Source organism: Cariama cristata, unplaced genomic scaffold (assembly GCF_000690535.1).
Source record: "Cariama cristata isolate BGI_N322 unplaced genomic scaffold, ASM69053v1 scaffold17702, whole genome shotgun sequence".
Taxonomy (NCBI): Eukaryota; Metazoa; Chordata; class Aves; order Cariamiformes; family Cariamidae; genus Cariama; species Cariama cristata.
This window is the reverse complement of record NW_009605695.1, coordinates 1-18,496: the sequence shown is the minus strand read 5'-3', so window position 1 is coordinate 18,496 and position 18,496 is coordinate 1. Positions and strand designations below refer to the sequence as shown.

The 18,496-nt window shown below is 39.9% G+C and overlaps 1 protein-coding gene across 1 annotated transcript in view; it reads right to left on the bottom strand.

The window, feature by feature from the left end:
- Positions 1 to 17,276, bottom strand: part of LOC104158434 (serine/threonine-protein kinase tousled-like 2) — a 39,590-nt gene extending 22,314 nt beyond the window's left edge. The window contains 7 exon segments of the mRNA XM_009696086.1: positions 3 to 38; positions 621 to 788; positions 3,569 to 3,664; positions 4,792 to 4,835; positions 5,893 to 5,962; positions 8,426 to 8,497; positions 17,196 to 17,276. Of these exon segments, the coding sequence (XP_009694388.1) occupies positions 3 to 38; positions 621 to 788; positions 3,569 to 3,664; positions 4,792 to 4,835; positions 5,893 to 5,962; positions 8,426 to 8,497; positions 17,196 to 17,276 (567 nt within the window).
- Positions 17,277 to 18,496: the final 1,220 nt, after the last annotated feature.

Here is an 18,496-nt window from a genome sequence, read left to right as displayed (position 1 = left end):
TTCCCTGATCCGGTAGAAGATGGGCTGCCTTGCTGGGCCTGTAAAAGAAAGTTAGTGTATTGTTATATGCTCCTCAGCATGATCACTAGTGCCCATGCAGATACACTTATCTTTACATGGGAGGTGCAGCCTGGCCTGGGTACCGTATTTTCATGTTAAGGTTTAAGAATGCTCTAGAGATTTAGTTTAAGTAAAACAAGAGAGTCAGTTTCTTTTAAGAAGCCTGGCCCAACCTGCTAAAAGACAAAGCTTTTAAAAGTCTAATATAATTCATGTCAGCTGAGATTAAGCAAGGGCAAAACAAACACTTCTCACAGCAAGACTATACTTCATTCTTTTGCTTTTTTGCATCTATCAGATTAGCCTCTCGGATGCTATTGTTTTGATCTACATAAGATTTTGAGTTCATTAACTTAAAACTCACATCATTTTATTAAACAAGTAAAGCCTGGGACCTAGAACTCTTCACAAGGAAGGTGAACTTATCAGAAGATGGTAGACTTGGTCATCAATAAACCAGGCTGCATTTGAACCACTGCCTTTGAGTAGAAAAGCTTTAAATTCCCCATCCCCTAACTAGAAACATCCCTTAGGATTCAAATCTTTCCAGAGCTGCTCACCGAGACAAAAGTAAAACAGAGGCCACCTCCCCTCTGTGCCAGCTGCTCATTCTCTAGCCGCTGTTTCGCCAGCATCACCGACATCAGCGTTGGCAGAGCAGAGTGTTCCTCCTGCGGTTCCTTTGCTGTGCTGCCGTCTACCCCATACAGCGGCTGCTCCACTCGCCGCTGTAACACAGTCAAAAAAAATACAATGAACTTTTTTTTTTAAAAAAAAGCAATTCTCTGACTCTGCCAAAACTGTTGTCAGTGAAGCAGCAGCTCAGGAATGGGCAGGCAGCATGGTGAGGATCTGATAACTCAAACAAGACTCCTGGCGTGATTGTTCCAATGGCAGACATCAAAAAGTAGATGAAGTTAACAATTAAAAAAAAAAAAAAAAAACAAATGAACACACAAGACAGAATTCCTTGCCAGTTAACATACTCCCTTCCTTTGCAAATACCCGTGTTTCAGAGCCAGTGGGGCAAAATAGGTTGTAGATTCAAAAATCTTAGTGCATTGTGATTTTGGTCAATGCATTCAAAATTATACAGCTTGATGTCTTTTAAGGACTCATTTTAAAACAGCCAATGTCACAATACATTCATTATTTTGGTGAAGTAAACTCAGTCAGAACTGCTAAATGTCAGCAACCTAACCATGTCCAGGACTCAGACGTCACTGTAAGTTCATTTCTGTCATTATAGCTGGGACCAATCTCCTGCAAGATAAGCAAAGTACTAATGCGTTTCCAAAATCTTTTAAAGATGCATTACATCTCCTAAAGACCAGCTCCTTTCTCCTGCAGTAGACTCATTTTCCAACTGTAATACAGGAACTGGGTTCAATAAGAACAAGAATCATCTGAGCTACATTGATTACAGCACTCAGAATCTCATTGCCTTCGCTTTAAAAGCCAGCCCATCACTGCTAAAACTTGGCAGTCTGGGTAATAATCATCTAAGTCCTTCCAAGCTGTAACTCTGGGCCTGGCATATGCCACATAGAAAGTAAACAGTCAGGCGAGGCTTCAGTTTTTCTTAAAAACCCAAATTGCAACCTGAAGCGTATTTTCTGGCTAACATTACAAATGTCAAGAGTGTCCTTTTTCCCCAAAAGAATGCTTGTATATGAGAGTGACCTTGCAAGCGTCTGAAGACCTGCAGATCATTCTTCTGATCAAAGGAGAAGCAAGGCAATTCAAAGCAGTCAAGAGATTGGAAGACAGGAAGCAACATCCTGAAGCCATTACAATTCCTCCACAAGTTCTGATTGCAGAAAACTTCTAGTACAGTATAGATTAACTCACAGGTTTGGAGGAGGTTTGTCTCATTGTGGAAGACATTTTAACACTCTGCTCTCTTCCTAGACCATACTGACATCTGTAATGGGTAAAATACTCAATCTTCTCCAGTTTTCACTCATCCCCCCATTTTTGGGGGCTTAGCTCAAACCATTGATATTCAGTTTGTAAGAAAAGCACAGATCTTGCAAATGCATATTATAGTTTGTTATGAATAAGCAAACATTACAGGTTTAGCTGCAAGCGTAAAGAACAGAAGATAAGAAACACAAAGAGCACCTGTGTAAAGACAGACACAAACTGGCCTAGCTGAAACTAACTGTAACATCAGTATTCACCACATGAGAAACACTCTGTTCAAACTTTTACCTACTCAATACATACAAGTGTAGAAGAAGAAAACCAAAAGAAGAATCCACTTGTCCCACTGTAAACACCTGTAAGGTATCTCACCTGCTGGAGTGAAAAACTGTCCCTAATACCTCACGCACCTGCAACATTCAGAGGTGGTTCTTCTTTCATTAACTTCTCTTTAAAGAGATGTATTAGTGAATTAACATAAGATAGGAGGAAGGGCCATTCAATTAACAAGATCTATTTTAATTTTTCTAAACATAAAAAAAAAAATCTAGAAGGATGTGTGAAGCCCTCCCTTAAAGCAGCATTACAAAGCTTCCAAAATCTAGCAACACATACTGAATTCTGAGCAGAGCATTCAGCGTTGGGATTTAGTTCAGTACACATTCATGAACTGTGCAAAGGTCTCTGCAGAATAATGTAATCAGTAAAGACTTTGCATTTGGTTTTCAGAATACTAACCTTTCCCACAATGCTCCGAACATTTGTGACACTCAACAAATGCTGAAAATGTTTAAACAGGGGCCCAGGCAATGGTCAAAACTAGAGATCAGACACCACAGCCTCTGAATGCTGCTTTGCTAGTTGAAAGAAATTTCTTTAGTTGCTCTATACTAAAAAGGCTTAAAACTACTGGTTATTTCTTCACATTCAGATCCTGCAGAAATGCTGCGATAGCAAAACGGAATTATGTAACAAAAAATAGCAACAGATGTGCATGTATACACATTTCTTTGCAAGCTCTTGCCAACGCTCCTTACAAGTCACATGCACGTAAACAGAGGTAAAAGACCTTCCCAATATAATTATAGTATGCACGTTTTTCAGTATACTCAAAGGGTCTAATCAAGATCAGAACGTCTTTTGCATGCTATATCTATAGCATTGTACTAGTGCTATACAAACATACAACATACTCCCAACTTGATGGAGAAGTTCATGAGCTACAATGGAACACAAGATAACTAATATGTCAGTTCCACCTTTTATTAAGGACAGCAATCTGTCTGTAACCTCACCGTATGCTAAAAACATCCATCTTGCATGCTTTAAGCTCAGATATTCATATCAGTTACAACTGGACTAGCCACTGTTACAGGGTCCTAGACATCTGGCTTTGCTATCAGAACCCAGTTTCAGATTTTTTAAAAAAAAAAAAAAAAAAGGAACTGAATAGAGAATAAGCCAAATCACTCACCAAGAGACATTTCTTTCCTTTTCAGAACCTCTTATTACCTGTCTGAAGCACGGCCACCAACCTAATCAATGCCATGCCACCAGGTCTGTCCCCAGGGAGAACACTTACCGGCAAGGGGTTGGATAAGGAATGCTGTGGTGATGATCTGGCGACAGGCGGCACGCTTCTACCGGGACTGGTTCCTGGGCCACTTCCCCCAGCAAACTGGACAAAGGAACAGATTTGATCATCAGTAATTCCACAGACATACTATATTTAAGCAAATTTAACAGAGACAGAAGAAACACATTAATCTTAAAGAGGAAGCCTTATAGGCTCTAGGGACTCATTTAAACCAACTGAATATAAGTTAAGAGGAAAATGTTAAAATTTCATGCACTGTTTTCAAAAAAACCACTGTTTTCAAAAATAACAGCAAAAGTACTTCAGACAAACATTCATATTGGCACTGAGTACATTTTTCTTTTTAATACAAAAAGATATAAACCTGCACACTTGGCTATAGATCAATTATTTACTGTATAGAATTAGGAAGCCCATTCCCTGTGAGGAGAGGTGTCTAACTGCACGCCACAGGAGTGGTAAGAAACGTGCACCTCCACTGAAGCATCTGTGCCAGTCACTGTTAAAGACAGGATAGGTAAGGAGCTGGGCAACTGGTCTGGTTGGTACAGAAATTCTTACGTTCCCGCACCATACAGTGTACCACGCTTCTAAAAAAATCTTTAGCCAGGAAAGAAGTCAGCACTAATAAGCACTTAACTTCTGACTCCAAGTTACTCAGTAAGATAAAGAACAAACTTAAGACAAAAGCTAGAGCTCTGGATTGTGCAGACCTAGAGAAACTTCAGAAACTACGCAATTAAAAACAGAATATTGATTTTTAGAACGTCCATCGCTGTTTTGGGGAGGGGGCTCCATCTCCCATGGCAAGTTTTTCTGAAGAAGGAACCCTGTAAACAACTTCCTACCCAAATCAGCAGGACTTTGCAGGTAGGTTCTTGTGCAGCACTGGACCCTTATCAAAATAGGTTTGCATACTCAAAGATATCCTCATCTGAGATCCAGGTTCCAACGGAAATCGGCCTCAAACCTATACTGCTCATTTAAAAAACTGCTTTATCAACTGTTCAAAGAAATGTTAATTTAAAAATCAACTTCCAAAAATCTCATGCTCAAATCTGATTAGGTAGAGGATATATCAGGGTTACATTGCCAATCAATGACTTCAGTGATGGATCAGTAACAGAAATCACATTACAGACTTCCATCTACAGATTTTGCATGATGAGAATTCAAGCAGATTTCTCAGACAATGTAAAGATGCTTACCTCAAAATAATCACTAATTTTATGTCCTCTAGGAGTGCCTTTTCCTAAAAAGGAAAACAAAGCATGAAAATAAGAGTTGTATTTTTAAGAACAGAAGTTACGATGCCATTCTAAAAACCTACTCCTATATTTTGACACTCCTTTCCCTATAGAAAGGTGCAACACCTATCACAACAAAAGCTTCCGCACAACAAAAGACTGCCCCAGGGTTACAGATCTTGTGCTGTTGTTGGGAGGGTTTACAGTTGACAATTCAACTAACTCTCAATTCCAAACATGTCAAATCCCATCAAACAGCATTTGAACTTGCCGAAGTACTTAGAAAACAGCAAACGCCGTTGAATGTTGCATAGGTTCTCCAACATTTCCTTCAAGGTAAGGACAGAGCAAAGGGTACTTTTACTCCTCTGCCTTCAGGTAAATTACTGCATATTAGATCTCTCACAAGCATTCCTATAAGAGTTAGAGATAATTAGTGGTGGCTTAATAACAGCTCATTAAAACTTAGCCCTTTTCTCTTATTATAATATTATCAAAGCAGTTCTGTCAACACAATCCTCATTACTTTCTTCTTGAAGAATAAAAGAAATAGAAATCGGCCCCTATGCCCATTTGCTAGAAAATCTGAACTCGGACTTGAACACGCTGGGTTTTTCTTAGTACTCTGAGACAGCACTGCCTGCTTTATACTTCAGCACAGTTTGTTCTCTACTTGTTGTGGCGAGAACGTATTCTAACAAGGCAGGCATACCTCTCAAAAAGCAAGGAAGAGAGTACAGCCTGTATTTTGAAGTCTGGCTGCTGTATATGTAGTGACGTAGGACCAAAACAACAATTCAGAGAAGCCATATTAAGCCTTTGGGCAGTCTGTCCATAAAAATGTGATAGTTTGTGTGAATAAGCTGAAGAAGAGTATTTTCCTGCCAATGAGGATAACGAGGCTCCCAGAAGGGAACTACACCATCATGGAGTAGTTTATAACAAGCTGCCTGACACACCCTTGAGAAGAGCCATTAGTTTCCCATGACACTGACTGTGCAAAATGTGCACAAATTACCAACCCTTCAGAAAACCTGCAGCAGGGTCAGAAGAATGAATTACCTTGACTGGTCTCATATGCTTCTGCTTTCCTTTTTCTATTCCGCTGGTCATTCTGTTTTTTCTCAGGAGTCTGTTAAACAATACTTCAAAATTAACATTTCTGCAGTTATTCCAAGATTTAAAGAAAATGCCAAAACACAACAATCTGCTCCATATCCCCAGTGGCCATTTCACTTCTCTGGTGCATTTGTTTCTACTGCTGGGACTTAAAGAAACAACTGCTCTCAAATAGCTGCTACCTTCTGATATATGTGCTGCACAGTTAGGAACCAGGTTAAGTTTATTTTTTTCTATTTCAGCTGCAATGAGCCAGCGTCCACTGTCCAGTTACCTCACACGGTTAGCAGAACAAGTTGAAACACTTCTAAAAACCTGTGTAAACCATTTCAGGGATCACAGTACTGGTACAAGAGGAGTAATGACAAGAGGTTTGAGTACAGACATCTGAATTTGCAGACCAGTGACTACTCACAGTCTACCAGGTCATCTTGCCTACAGCTAATTCTTCTTCCCAAAGCCCTTTGCAGATAGCTACAAGAACTATCCTGTCCACTGGTGCGCAACTGCAACCTTACACAAAAGAAGGCAGCCAGGAGAAAGCTGCCACAGATGCAGCAATTCATCTGGACGCATCTCTCATTAAAGTTAAGGGTTGGTTGCAGCTGCCATTTTTGTGAGCAACCAGAGACCTGAGGGGTAGCTTATCAGTGGGCAGTAATATATTTATACACAGACACAATACAGAGCAGAGGTGGAAGGCTTGAAGCCTCCAGAAGTCTCAGGACTATCTGTCTGTACAAGGCTAGCAAACCTAGACAGGCGAGGGTGGAGAATACCCTGGCACGGTGCTTTCCCTGTTACTGGGGTCACTCGTCTGGCCAAACCTGCTGAAAACATTAGGAAGCACTGCACTAGAACCAGTTGAGGTTGCTGGAAAGAAAGATACCTTGTAATTTCCATCACCAACGTCATTTTAAAAACATCTCTTATCCCAAAGGGTCCCAAATAATTTCCAAGCTATATGCTTCACAATCGCTGCAGCCACCACTAAACTGTAGCCTAGTGGCAGGAAGAAAGCCACAGCGTGCAAAACACAACTCTGTGGAGGAAAAGCCATGGCCAGAAAGTTTGTGGTAAACCTAAGTTTCATGCTCTTTGGAAAGCAAAGTCCAAAGTACCCTGCTTAAAGATCTCTGCCAAAAGACTTGCACACAGTAAGCACAGAAATCAATCTACCTCCTTTAATAGGATAAAAAGGATAAAGCTGACACAGCCAGAATCAAACCTGGCTGTGTCCCCAGTGGATGCTGGACATCTACAGTCCCATGTTACCAGCTGGGCAGTCACTGACATGCTATTGTTTTGGTAAGAGGATGGAGGGGATGTTAAGACAAAGGTGGCTATTGTGTCTGAAAAGTACTTTTTAGAATGGGGGGGACAGAAAACTCCATAGCTATCTAGAGACTTGCTGTACCAGCTCCTGTTAAAGTCAGTGACATAGCCTCCTCACTGCGCAGTGAAAAGCAACTCATGAAGAGCGTTGGCATGACTGTAACACCACAGGCTCCATTACAGCCTCCGTGGAACTGTAAGCATATTAATGAGATTCAGTTTAAGTTGGTTTTCCATTCAAGTGCTTACATAACAAAAATTGCACACAACATTATCTATCACGGCCTGAAAAAGCAAGGAATGGTAGATTTGATTATGTCAGCTTGGTCAATTTAAATCACTCCACAGAAGTTCATAAAAAAATCCAAGTAAAATAAGAATGAATACTCAGTTTTCCACTATTAACTGTACTTACTTGTATGGAGTTTAAGATACTGCGTTCTCGAAAGACTTAGCTTCACCAGACACCTCATGTCAGTACTGCCATATAATAGAGGGAAATAGGATCCAAAACTTACCTGATAACCATGTGGAAAGTTCTTTAAATGCATAAGAAAATGCATTTAAATTTGAGATTTTGCTTTATTAACACGGTATTTCAAAGTAAAAATGTAACTCTACAATTCATTTTGCTGCTTTAGCAAGTGTTTTGAAATAGTTAATCCTAAAGCAGTGAGATTAAACAGGGACAAAGCATCAATTTTCACATCCCCACACTTCCACAGAGCAATTTATAAAAATGCTCCACTTTCTACAGATTTCTGCAAATTCACATATTTGATAGGTAAGGCAAATTTTTCCATTAATGCTCTCTGGCTTTTTATTTGGCCACAACCGTATCCAAAACCAGCAAACAAATCACAACACAGCTGAAAACAATTTCATAAGCTCAGCTTTACATATGCTGTGTTTTCGGGGTTGGGTAAAATCTGCCTGCTATGGTGGGAAGCTTCAAGGCGGACTGTTTCACAGCATGGTCTAAAGACTGCAGGGTTAAGATCCAGACTAAGTACTTCCACTAGTCCCTTTCACACCCCAAACAAAGAACACTGTCACTCACTCTCACACAATTCCTTCCATGTTTTTAGTTCAATCATGTCTGCCTTAAACTCAACTACCGTAAGGATTTGTGCCTGCTTACCTCCAATTCTTTATCACTCAGGGAACCCACGCTGCACAAACTCTGGTTGGAAGACTCACTATTTAATGGACCCTAGTGAAAAACAAGCAAAGACTGTTAGAAACAATGTCGTACAAGGCAGATACATCCTATCAACCATTGCATCTGTGGGCTAACTACGCTGCTCTAACTCAGATGGATACAACAGCAACACAGGTCAAATACCTAGACACATCATGGGGCACTAAAAAACTTCAGAAGTCGTTTTGAGCAAGACCAAAGTTGGTCTGCCAATCGGACAGTCTTTTCTCAGTATACTGAACCAGCCCTTGCAATGGCATTTCTGTATCAATTTATATCCTAACAGCTCTATTTAACCACATCCACAAAACAGCCAAGGCAGTATTCAGAAAAAGTCTAAGAGAACTGGTTTCAGAAACAAATTTGTTGAGTAGCAGTAGTTCCAAGCTCAGCTCTTCAGGCAAGCATCTGCTTGACCCTGGGCTAAGAATTCAGAAGCATCTTCCATCTGGCAAAGCAGCTATTACTGTTATCAGATACTGGCAGGACCACTGGTTTTTCTTTAAATGTGTATTTTTTTATGCTTTTTTTAACACTCAAAGTGAGGAAGCGAAAGTTGCACTAACAGCAGTACAACTGGCTCCCAGAAGACAATCTCTCCCACCAGGCTATTTTATGGACCCACGGCTGACCTGCCAACAGAGCAGTTGCTCCTACCAAGCTAAAGCACAAATTCAAGAGGCTAGAATAGATTTACCAAAATAGTATCCAGGTACCTACAAGAGTCTGCCTGCGTCTTTGCAGGCTCTACTGCATACACATCTGCATTTTTATATATCCAAGCAGTTTTGAAAATTGTTTTTTAAAATCTGTATCAAACCCGGTTTTAAAAGGAAAGGAAAGTGAATCATGCAAAGTCACTGTGTTTTAGCCTAGTGCTCTGACACAAAAGTATCCTCCTACAGATCTAACTTAAGAAATCTAGACCAATTTGACAAAGATATAAAAACAAGATTCACAATTACTGATGGAATGTATTAACAGGAAGAATGACATGATAAAGCCACCTCTCCATTAATAACTTGCGAGCATCTTTTCCCAAAGATTAATTCTATTTTAGCATTCTTGTTTTTGCAGTAACCACTTCCCACCAATCAACCTTTCCTCAAGGCAAAGCCACTTCTCATTATATACTTGAGCAGAAGACTTATGGGAGGGGTGGGGGAGAAGCCTTACCACCGCAGAGAAATCCCACAGTAGATTGTTTTTGAGGAGAGCAGTTCTCCCTTCTCCATGTATGAGACAAACACCACCATCAAATTAAACTTGTGACACAACCTAGTATTACTAACCCCAATTTCCAAGCAGGCATCCACAGAAAGTAGAAGTCCCATTCACCTTCTGTATTATACTGTGAAAGTTAACTACCAACTAAGGACATGCTTAGTTGATTCAACAAGAAAAAACACACCAAAAGAAATCAAACAAAAAACCAACACACACAAAACCACAACACTTGAATAGCTCAAGAAGCTACACATTTAGGATTTCCTTTTAAAAGCAAATTACTTTAAGAAAAATTGCAGATTCATACTCTGTAAGCCGTATCATTACTCCTTTAACTCATCACACAAGTAGCTCAAGACCAGAAAGATATTTTACCTCACCTCTTCACCAATAGTTGCTTTTTAAACAAAGAAGCTCCCCACCACCCAACCTGATGGCTCACAGGTACAACTCTCGGTTATTCCAGGGATTTATTCCTTGGTCAACAGGACGTAACAGAAGTGCCAACACTAACCCTAGCTACATCCACATGAAGGCCTCATTGACAGAAAAAATGTAGTACCTTATGGCAAGCAGCAACAGAAAGTTAATATTTTCTCTCATGTAAAAAGTTACCCTCTAAAATCCTTCATTTCCCCTCATGAACTTAAATCCCAGCAACATGTCCAAGACATCAACCTTCTGTGCAAGTGTGAAAGCTTTATTAGGTGCAGGAGCATCTCAACAAATTAGCATTTGCTGGTCTCAGATGGACAGACTGTGGTTCTGACGTGATGGAGATGAAAGCGAAAGTTGTTTCCACATTTGCTTAAATCTCACTGCCTCCATTTTGCACATGGAGAGCAAGCGACAGGAACAGCTGCTCCCAAAACGCCACATTTGAGCTTTTCAGGAACACTGTGGTTGAAAGGGTATGTCAGTGGCTTACAAAGGGCCAATGTTTCAGTAACGGACCTGTATTCTAGGGTCACCTGGAGAAATAAACTGATGAGGCCGTCTACAGTTTGAAATGATGCTAAAATTTTTTTCAGAAATTCAAGTTTATCCTCTCCAATACAAAAAAATCCACTCAGTTTACATCTGAATGTAAAGTTCTGGAACACAAGCAGCTGGAAAAATGCCTTAAACAAAATCCACAATGTTTTTCTTTCTTCCAATACCACAACTACCTGTACTGACTATTCTGCATGGGAAATTTACAGCTCCAGCAGTTGAAATCAAATCCATTTCTTGCATCAACAAACGAGCAGTTCAGTTCCAATCTCAGATTCTTGAACAGCAAAAAACCTATTTTCCCTTTACTTTAAAACTTCCTCTAGAAACTACATGGACAAAATCGTAAAATTGAACTCAACGCAGTAGTGGAGAAGGTGAAAAAGAACTAACTATGTAGTTATAGAACCAGAGAAGAACAGCTTGTCAGTTGTCTACAAGTATCCAGCAAGTTCACTGTCATGTGTATTGATATTGTGAATAAATGCAGAATTAATTCTTTGTAGACATGTTTTGACCCATTTCCACTGCATGAGCTTTCTTTTCCCTTGGTTACCCTCTAGATGGCCTTCCACTGACACTCCTCTTACAGTAAATTATTAGGTCTATCCTACAGGCAAGGAGCTGAAGCATCTTGTTCATGTCAAAGTTGGCAAAAAAGTCTTGTTTTGAGGTATTCTGGCTATGGAAACACAAATTTTTCATTAGAACGTGCTGTACTCGAAGCAATAAAGATGCAATACCTAGGATGTTTAAGGAACATGGCCTAGTCCTCAGCTGCATCTCTTCTCACGTGGTTATGCAAGAGAAAGGAAAAGCAAGTTTTCCTGATCATCCAGCTAGATATCTAGTTTCACACACAACCTCATGTTATCAACCGCTTATAGCAACAGGTTTAGACAATGGATATAAGAAACCATACATTTCAGCATCTCCCCCTCAACTAACAGTCAGTGAGTGTGTGTATAAAAAAAAACTCCTCGAATTTATGTTTTATCATTCCTGACTGTTTATATTTAACTCAGCAACTGACATTGGATAAATGTTCAGTACTTAATTTAGCATACCATTTTAAGTGGTCACGACACAAAAGGAATTAAAGGAACGAACCTGAATTTTGGAAAAAAACAAGCAAGCAATGGCAAAGAATACTAACATCAGAATATTGCCGAGTAGCAGCAGTAGGGAATAATAAACATGCAATAGTTTATACAGGAAGGGTTCATGAATTTTGTTCCAGAAGAAGTCATCTGCACTGGCAGCTGGCTTTTCTAGCATAGACTACTTTGGGATAATACTGCACTTCTCTGATAGCACTTCCAGCCCACTCATCCACTGCACCCTGTCAAGAGAATCGGTGATGGGGCTCAGCAAAAATTCAAAATACGTAGGTCATTTGAAATCAGCTAATAGTTTCTATAGTGTTTACCCAAATGACAAGCACAAGAACAGCACACACTTCCTCCTCCGCAAGGAATTTCTTTCTGAGATAAGCTGGCATGCTCTTTTCCCTTGTGATTCACCTATCAACTGCTGCTTCTAAGTCCGTGACCTACCTATGCACAACAAAACCTCCATGTTGAGAAGTGGATGCAACAGTAGCAGGCGCTTTCAAGACTCCTACTCAAAGGCAAGAATTTAAAATCTGTCCACTCACACAAGCTGGTTAGTCATTTCTCCCTTTGCAAGAGCCCTGGAAAGGCCACAAATGAGGCACAATGGCTGAATTCTCAGTCAAAACAACTTAGCCCAATAATAGCTCCCATCGGATCTTCCCTAACAAAGCTAGCCTGACTCAGACCACCCTTACCTATCTCCTGCTCAAGCCTACCTACTGCCTGGCATGAATTCTGCATTTCCTCAGCCTCTCCAAGCTCCCAAAAAGTGATCCCTCAGGCCTGTCCGCAACTCTTACGTCGGGTAGTCTCCATTTTGTGCTAACTCCTTGTATTGAAAGGGAACTCTAGGAATTCAAGCTGCCTAGCCAGCACTTCCAACAGGGACTCACAGCAACATGCATTACAAAATTCTCTTGCTAACTAAATGGCGGAGACATGCTTCATTACCTCAAGCCAAGGTAACCGGAGTTCTGAATTCTGTAGCAAGTCAAGAGATTTCAAAGCAAAAAAGTCAATCCTTCGTTCCACTAAAAGTTAGTGCTGGCTTCACACAGGCTTAAACCCAAGTGAAATGGTTGAATGGTTTGCCAGTTACTCTGGTCCACTGCTACTGTATAGGACAAGTTTAATTAACATATTCTTATCTCATTTCAAGCATCACATAAGAATTACAGCCTGTTTCTTAATTGGGCTTTTAGAATAGCTTGATATTATAGCCAATAATGAAATCCCCAAATCACTTAGGTCTTATTGCCATGAGAAGTTAATCTACTATCAGATGTTCACAGGTAGCCTCCACTGTATCAGACGGGCAAGCAGATTTGCAACAGGATTTGCTTGGCTTCCATTATGCCTCAAGAGTTGCCTCAGGTTGAAAAAAAAATAGTGTTTTTGTTTTACTGACGGCAAACTGGACAGAAGGGTCATGCAATGCACCCTAACCCTCAGCTCAAGGGCAGAAATAGAACTGAGATCTGATAACTATTTCTGGGCTCTAGTAGCCAGACAACACATTTGAAATAAGTCATGTTGAACAGGGAAGCATCCAAACAATTCTCAAGTATCTTTCATGAAGTCCTGGCACATTCTGTGGTAGCTGATAAATTCAATCCTAAGTTTCAAAACTCCTATTAACTAGTTCTTCTGGTGGCATGTGACACCTGTTAAGGACCATCACTATGCAGCACCACTTCCCTCTAAGGACAACATGATTATTCTCAAACATGAATTCTCAACTTGGTAACTTTGCTGCTAAAAATGTTGCTGAGTAGATCACACAACTGGTAGTTACTAAACTGTTCAAGGCTGCTAGAGTGAGTGACAGAGAAAGGGTAAAAACCAAAATAATACAAGTAAATGTTGTTCTTTTTTATGAGCCATTCTCTTTTTAGAGGCAGATTTTCTGCAGCATAAGTGACACTCTGCAGGTTATTTTCATTTCCCTCTTCACAATACCTCAAAGAGAGAGGAAATGGAATAGTAGCTACCACCAAGACCAATACTTCTTCAGTTCTAGCACAGTCATCTGGATCTACAAGATTCCTACAGCAGGACAGAGAAGGTTACTCTCGCTAGAAATACTTCAGCCCTTTTAGTTTAGCTATAATAAAGCAGCGCACACAACTTAGTTTGAAGATCTTTTAAAGACCAAACTTCTAGAAGATAGGCATGCTGCTGTGATGATCCGCCCTGGTTAAGCCTGAGACAAGCCATGTGCAAATACAGATTCACCCAGCACAATTACCTATTCCACTTCTAAGTCAGGAAGAGTCTGTGGAAATGACATAAATCCTTTGGAGTTAACCCGCCTGGTATCTTAAAGGCAGCACCCAGACAGGGGGAAGGGAGGCAGAAGATGAGAGCAAACAAAATCAAACAATGTTATCTAGAGAAACACACTACATTTTGTCTTCTGCATCTACTGACCCCAGGAAGATGTCCAAGATGACTAGTCAGAATAATGCCTCAAGTGAATGCACTGAGATTTCCCCTAGTAAGTAAATATAAACGGGAGCTAAATAAGCAGGAATACTGGTAGGTGTCAGATAGTCATGTGTTAATTCAAGGACTTGCTTTGTGAATTTGGGGAAGAATGGCACTTTACCATATGGCAAGAAGAGACATCTAAAGCATCACTGGCTTTTTGAAGCTATCTAGTGACCTGGATGAACCACATGAGTATAACAGTTGCCTAGAAACATTCCTTGCTCATAGATTTGATTCCATGTATTAACTCCAAGCTTCCAGAGAAACATCTTCTCCGGCTACTAAGTGAGATAATTCATCACAAACTTGCAACAGAATTTTGAGGCATTTGGGACTGCAAATGACATCGATCACTGGGTTGTGCCTTCAACTACCGCAGGAGGTGACAGCGCACAGCTGTTTCCGAAACAGTTTAGGATTTCTGTCCTCTACTACTGTTACTGGAAAGCTCTTCCAGAATCCCATGACTCTGACGGCTAGAAGCGTTTTTCTAGTTTCCAGCCTAAATTTTTATTCTAGATCAGCTTAGTCTCATTCATTTCTCAGAAACACATATAGTACTTTACTTGCAAACACCGAGGGAAAGTGGCCTTTAAAGCTGCAGTCGTATTAAGGATGTAAACTAGTACGTTAGTTTTACACAGGTCCAAAACACAGCCTGTATTTTTAAACATTAAAGAAACCTAACAAACACACTAAGGGATACACCCAGTCAGTGGAAGGCAGGAAGCTCAGTTACAAGTGCTTGCTGCCTTCACCCAATAGGGGAGCATCTAAGATGACATTTCTTCCTTTTATGCAATAAACAGCAACAGAATACCTTCCATCCCAGGAGGATGTGCCAGTCCCGGTCCCACTAGATGGCACTAACTTACTCTACGCAGCTTTCCTTAAACATTTAGTTGGAGAGAGCTAAAAATCTTAGTCGAATCATACAAATTGTATCATAGCTTTCCCAATATATTCCCTTTAAGACAATGACCTACCAATGCCAGTGCGGAGCATGACGGACGGAGACTTGGGGGGGTAGGGAGGGAATTTGAAGCACCGACCTGGGAGGGAATGTAGTATCTGAGATTAATATTGCAACCAAGATTTGCTGCAACATAGTAGAGTCATGCTAATTCATATCAATGGTTGGCTGATCTATTGCAAATTAGCAAGTATGCAAGTAAATAAATATATATTGTTTGAAATAAGTGTAATGCACTTCAACAGTTTACTGACTAGCACAAAGTAAAACACTATACTGCGTAACAACCGGTAAAAATAAAACTCTGTAACAGAATGGCTTTGCTCAAAGCGAAGCCTCCAAGAAATGAGGCTTTTTTATTGGACATGCTTTAGAAACAAAAATGAGTTTTCAATATTCACCCATACAGAGAAAGGGCTTGTACTTTCTGCTCCAAACACATTGAAAACATAATTAAGACTTGCTTTCCTGTATCCTTTAAAGGTTATTCCTTTAAAAGGAATGGTTCCTAACATTCTTTGTGAGCATCGAGTACGTTGGCACTGTTTTAAAGCAATGACAGCGTCTATGCTTCTAAGTCTTAGCTATTCTAGAAAGTTGTTTGGCTTTATCTATTCTGGTACAGCTAAAGATCTTAAAGTGACATACATGGGGGGAAGAGGAGAGAAACAGATGAAAGAGTACATAAAAAGTTGTAATGTTGTATAAAACAAGTCTTTCAAGATCCTAAATACATTATGTACCATAAACTTTTATGCTAGTAAAAGCCTTAAGATTAAAAAAAGTCTTAAGAGTCAGGGGAAAGATCAAAAAAACCCCACACTCTTACTTCAGTAACCAAAATTGTTACCCCTTAACAACTTCTAGTGTCAATCTTCCTTACCACACTACCTTACAGCTGAACAATTTACTTACTCATGCTCCCTTCCAAGACTTAACATTGTTTGAGCCCTGACTGAAGTACAGATCGGAAAGAAAAGTATGAATTCAAACGAAATCCTTTTTCAAGTTCTAATTTCCTTTGAATTTTTCTAAGAAATACAGCATCCTCAAAGTTTCTTCTCAAAATAATTCTAAGAGGTTTCTGAAAATTATCTAGCAATGATATTTTCTTTTACCATCTCCCTTGATGTTGTCCAAAACTCAGTATCTTCCTCAAAAGTAAACTCCTTATCACTGACCTAGTTCAAAGAAGAGTAATGCCACTGTTTCATGGCTTAGAGAGACTATCAATTAACACTACCAACAACATCTGGAGAACTAACAGCTTAATGCTAATGTATCAAGCAACCACACAATGTTATTAAGTGCTTTACTCAAGAAAGACAGCTACTGAACAGTTATGAAGTTATACGTGAGGACAAAGATGGGATTTTACTAGCAGGTTGTGGATCACAGATACAGGAGAGCTTACCTTTAAATACTTTTGTGTATGTGTTCTATGCGACCATGTACACAATTTTAGCACCCTGTACCCACAAAGACCTGAACAAATTCCTTAAGTCTGGTTACTTCTTGTATCAAACACAGTAAACTTGAAACTGTACCTAACAGGTGGCCAAATTCAGTTCTCAAATGCATACTTGCAGAAAGGAAGAGATAGATGAGATTCCCACTTCCAAAGACAAGGCTGTCATGGGGTTTTTGGGGTGTACAAGCTGCCTTAAGATGGAGTAACTCCTAAGAACTTAAACAGAACCCCAAATCTTCTGTAGAGCAAAACATCTGCTCATAGAGATCCCATTTTCATTCCTCTTAAACATACTTCAAGCAAATTAGTGGTCAAAACACAACTATTGATACAAAACATTCTGCTAGCAAAACAAAACTATCAATGTAGAAATTAAAAAAACAAAGTGCAGCACAGGATGGATAAGCAGTCATGCCTATTACCAGAGGTACTTCTACTCACCTTAGCAACGCCAACCCCGGTGAACCTGGCCTCCAGTAGTTCCTGCCTTCGTGGGTCCAGGCTATGCAATTCTTCCATCATTTCTGCTGCTATGGGAGAACAACACTCAGATTATGCAATACAAGGAAAGGAGAGAGAGTTAATATTCTGTGCCATTGACGAGACTCAAAAGTGCCTGTTCTGCAGCATAACCACGTAGAAAGCCTTTTCTTGCAAGAGAAATGCAAGATTACCATGCAAAAGTAACATGACTTTGTCACCATATTACTGTATTTAAACCATAACCCTGCTGGAGAGTTTCCTCTTCTATCTGTTGTACCAGCCATTTCAAGATCTCTAAATCCAAGAAACCAATCCTGTCACATTCTCCCACTGGATGCGTTATTAAAAGGAAAACATGGGACCAGAGTGTTATGACTAAAAGCTTCAGAGCTTTTCATCCATGCTGCATGACTAGCAGAAAAAAAAGCAACATTCTTTACCCCGTAATTTATTTTTGGTCAATCCTGGAAACACCAGATCTTCCTGAACTCCAGATTTCACTGAAAACAGCTTTGGTTCTTCCAAGCACAGAACAGGATTATAAGAAGAAAATAATGCTTGTTTAAACCTTTTACTCTATAGAGTAAAGCATCAGATACCTCTAGCGTAACAGCTGCTTCTATATACTGGATGTACCTGGGATACCTCTTGGCAATCCAACACAACGGATGCCATTATTTGAAGGGTTAAAAAAAAAAAACACCAAAAAACACCACACACAAACCTAGCATAGCTGTGTAAACAGGTTAAAAAAAAAATCAGGAAATACACAATTAAAATACTGAACTGCAAAAAAATGGGGCAAATTTCAATGTTCATTATAACTGTGAAACACATCTTCCTAACTGCACCAATCAAGTTCATTTCCAGAAATGTCTGTTCCAGTTTCATTTTCTGGACTAAGGTAGGGGAAAAAAAAAAAAAAGAGACAGAAGATAAAGATTTGCTGTATAAAGAGCAAATGCGATGAGGAAAGTTCTTGAAGGGCAGCAAGTGCCCTCTAGAATAGGCAGTATACAATTGTTCCTTTTATGAACTGTCCATTTTGTCCCTGCCGTTTCCTCCAAACACTGCAGATGCAAGTTACAGGGGGCAAAGTGAATCCATCCGGGGGCATTTACAACTGCTCTCCCAAATCAGCAACAAGCCTCCAAAACTAACGGGATACTGAACGTGGTTATTAGAGAACCCTGTTTCTACTATGGGCTTTAAAACCCCAACAAAGCTATCAGCCTAGTTTTCAAAACAGGAAATCTGTG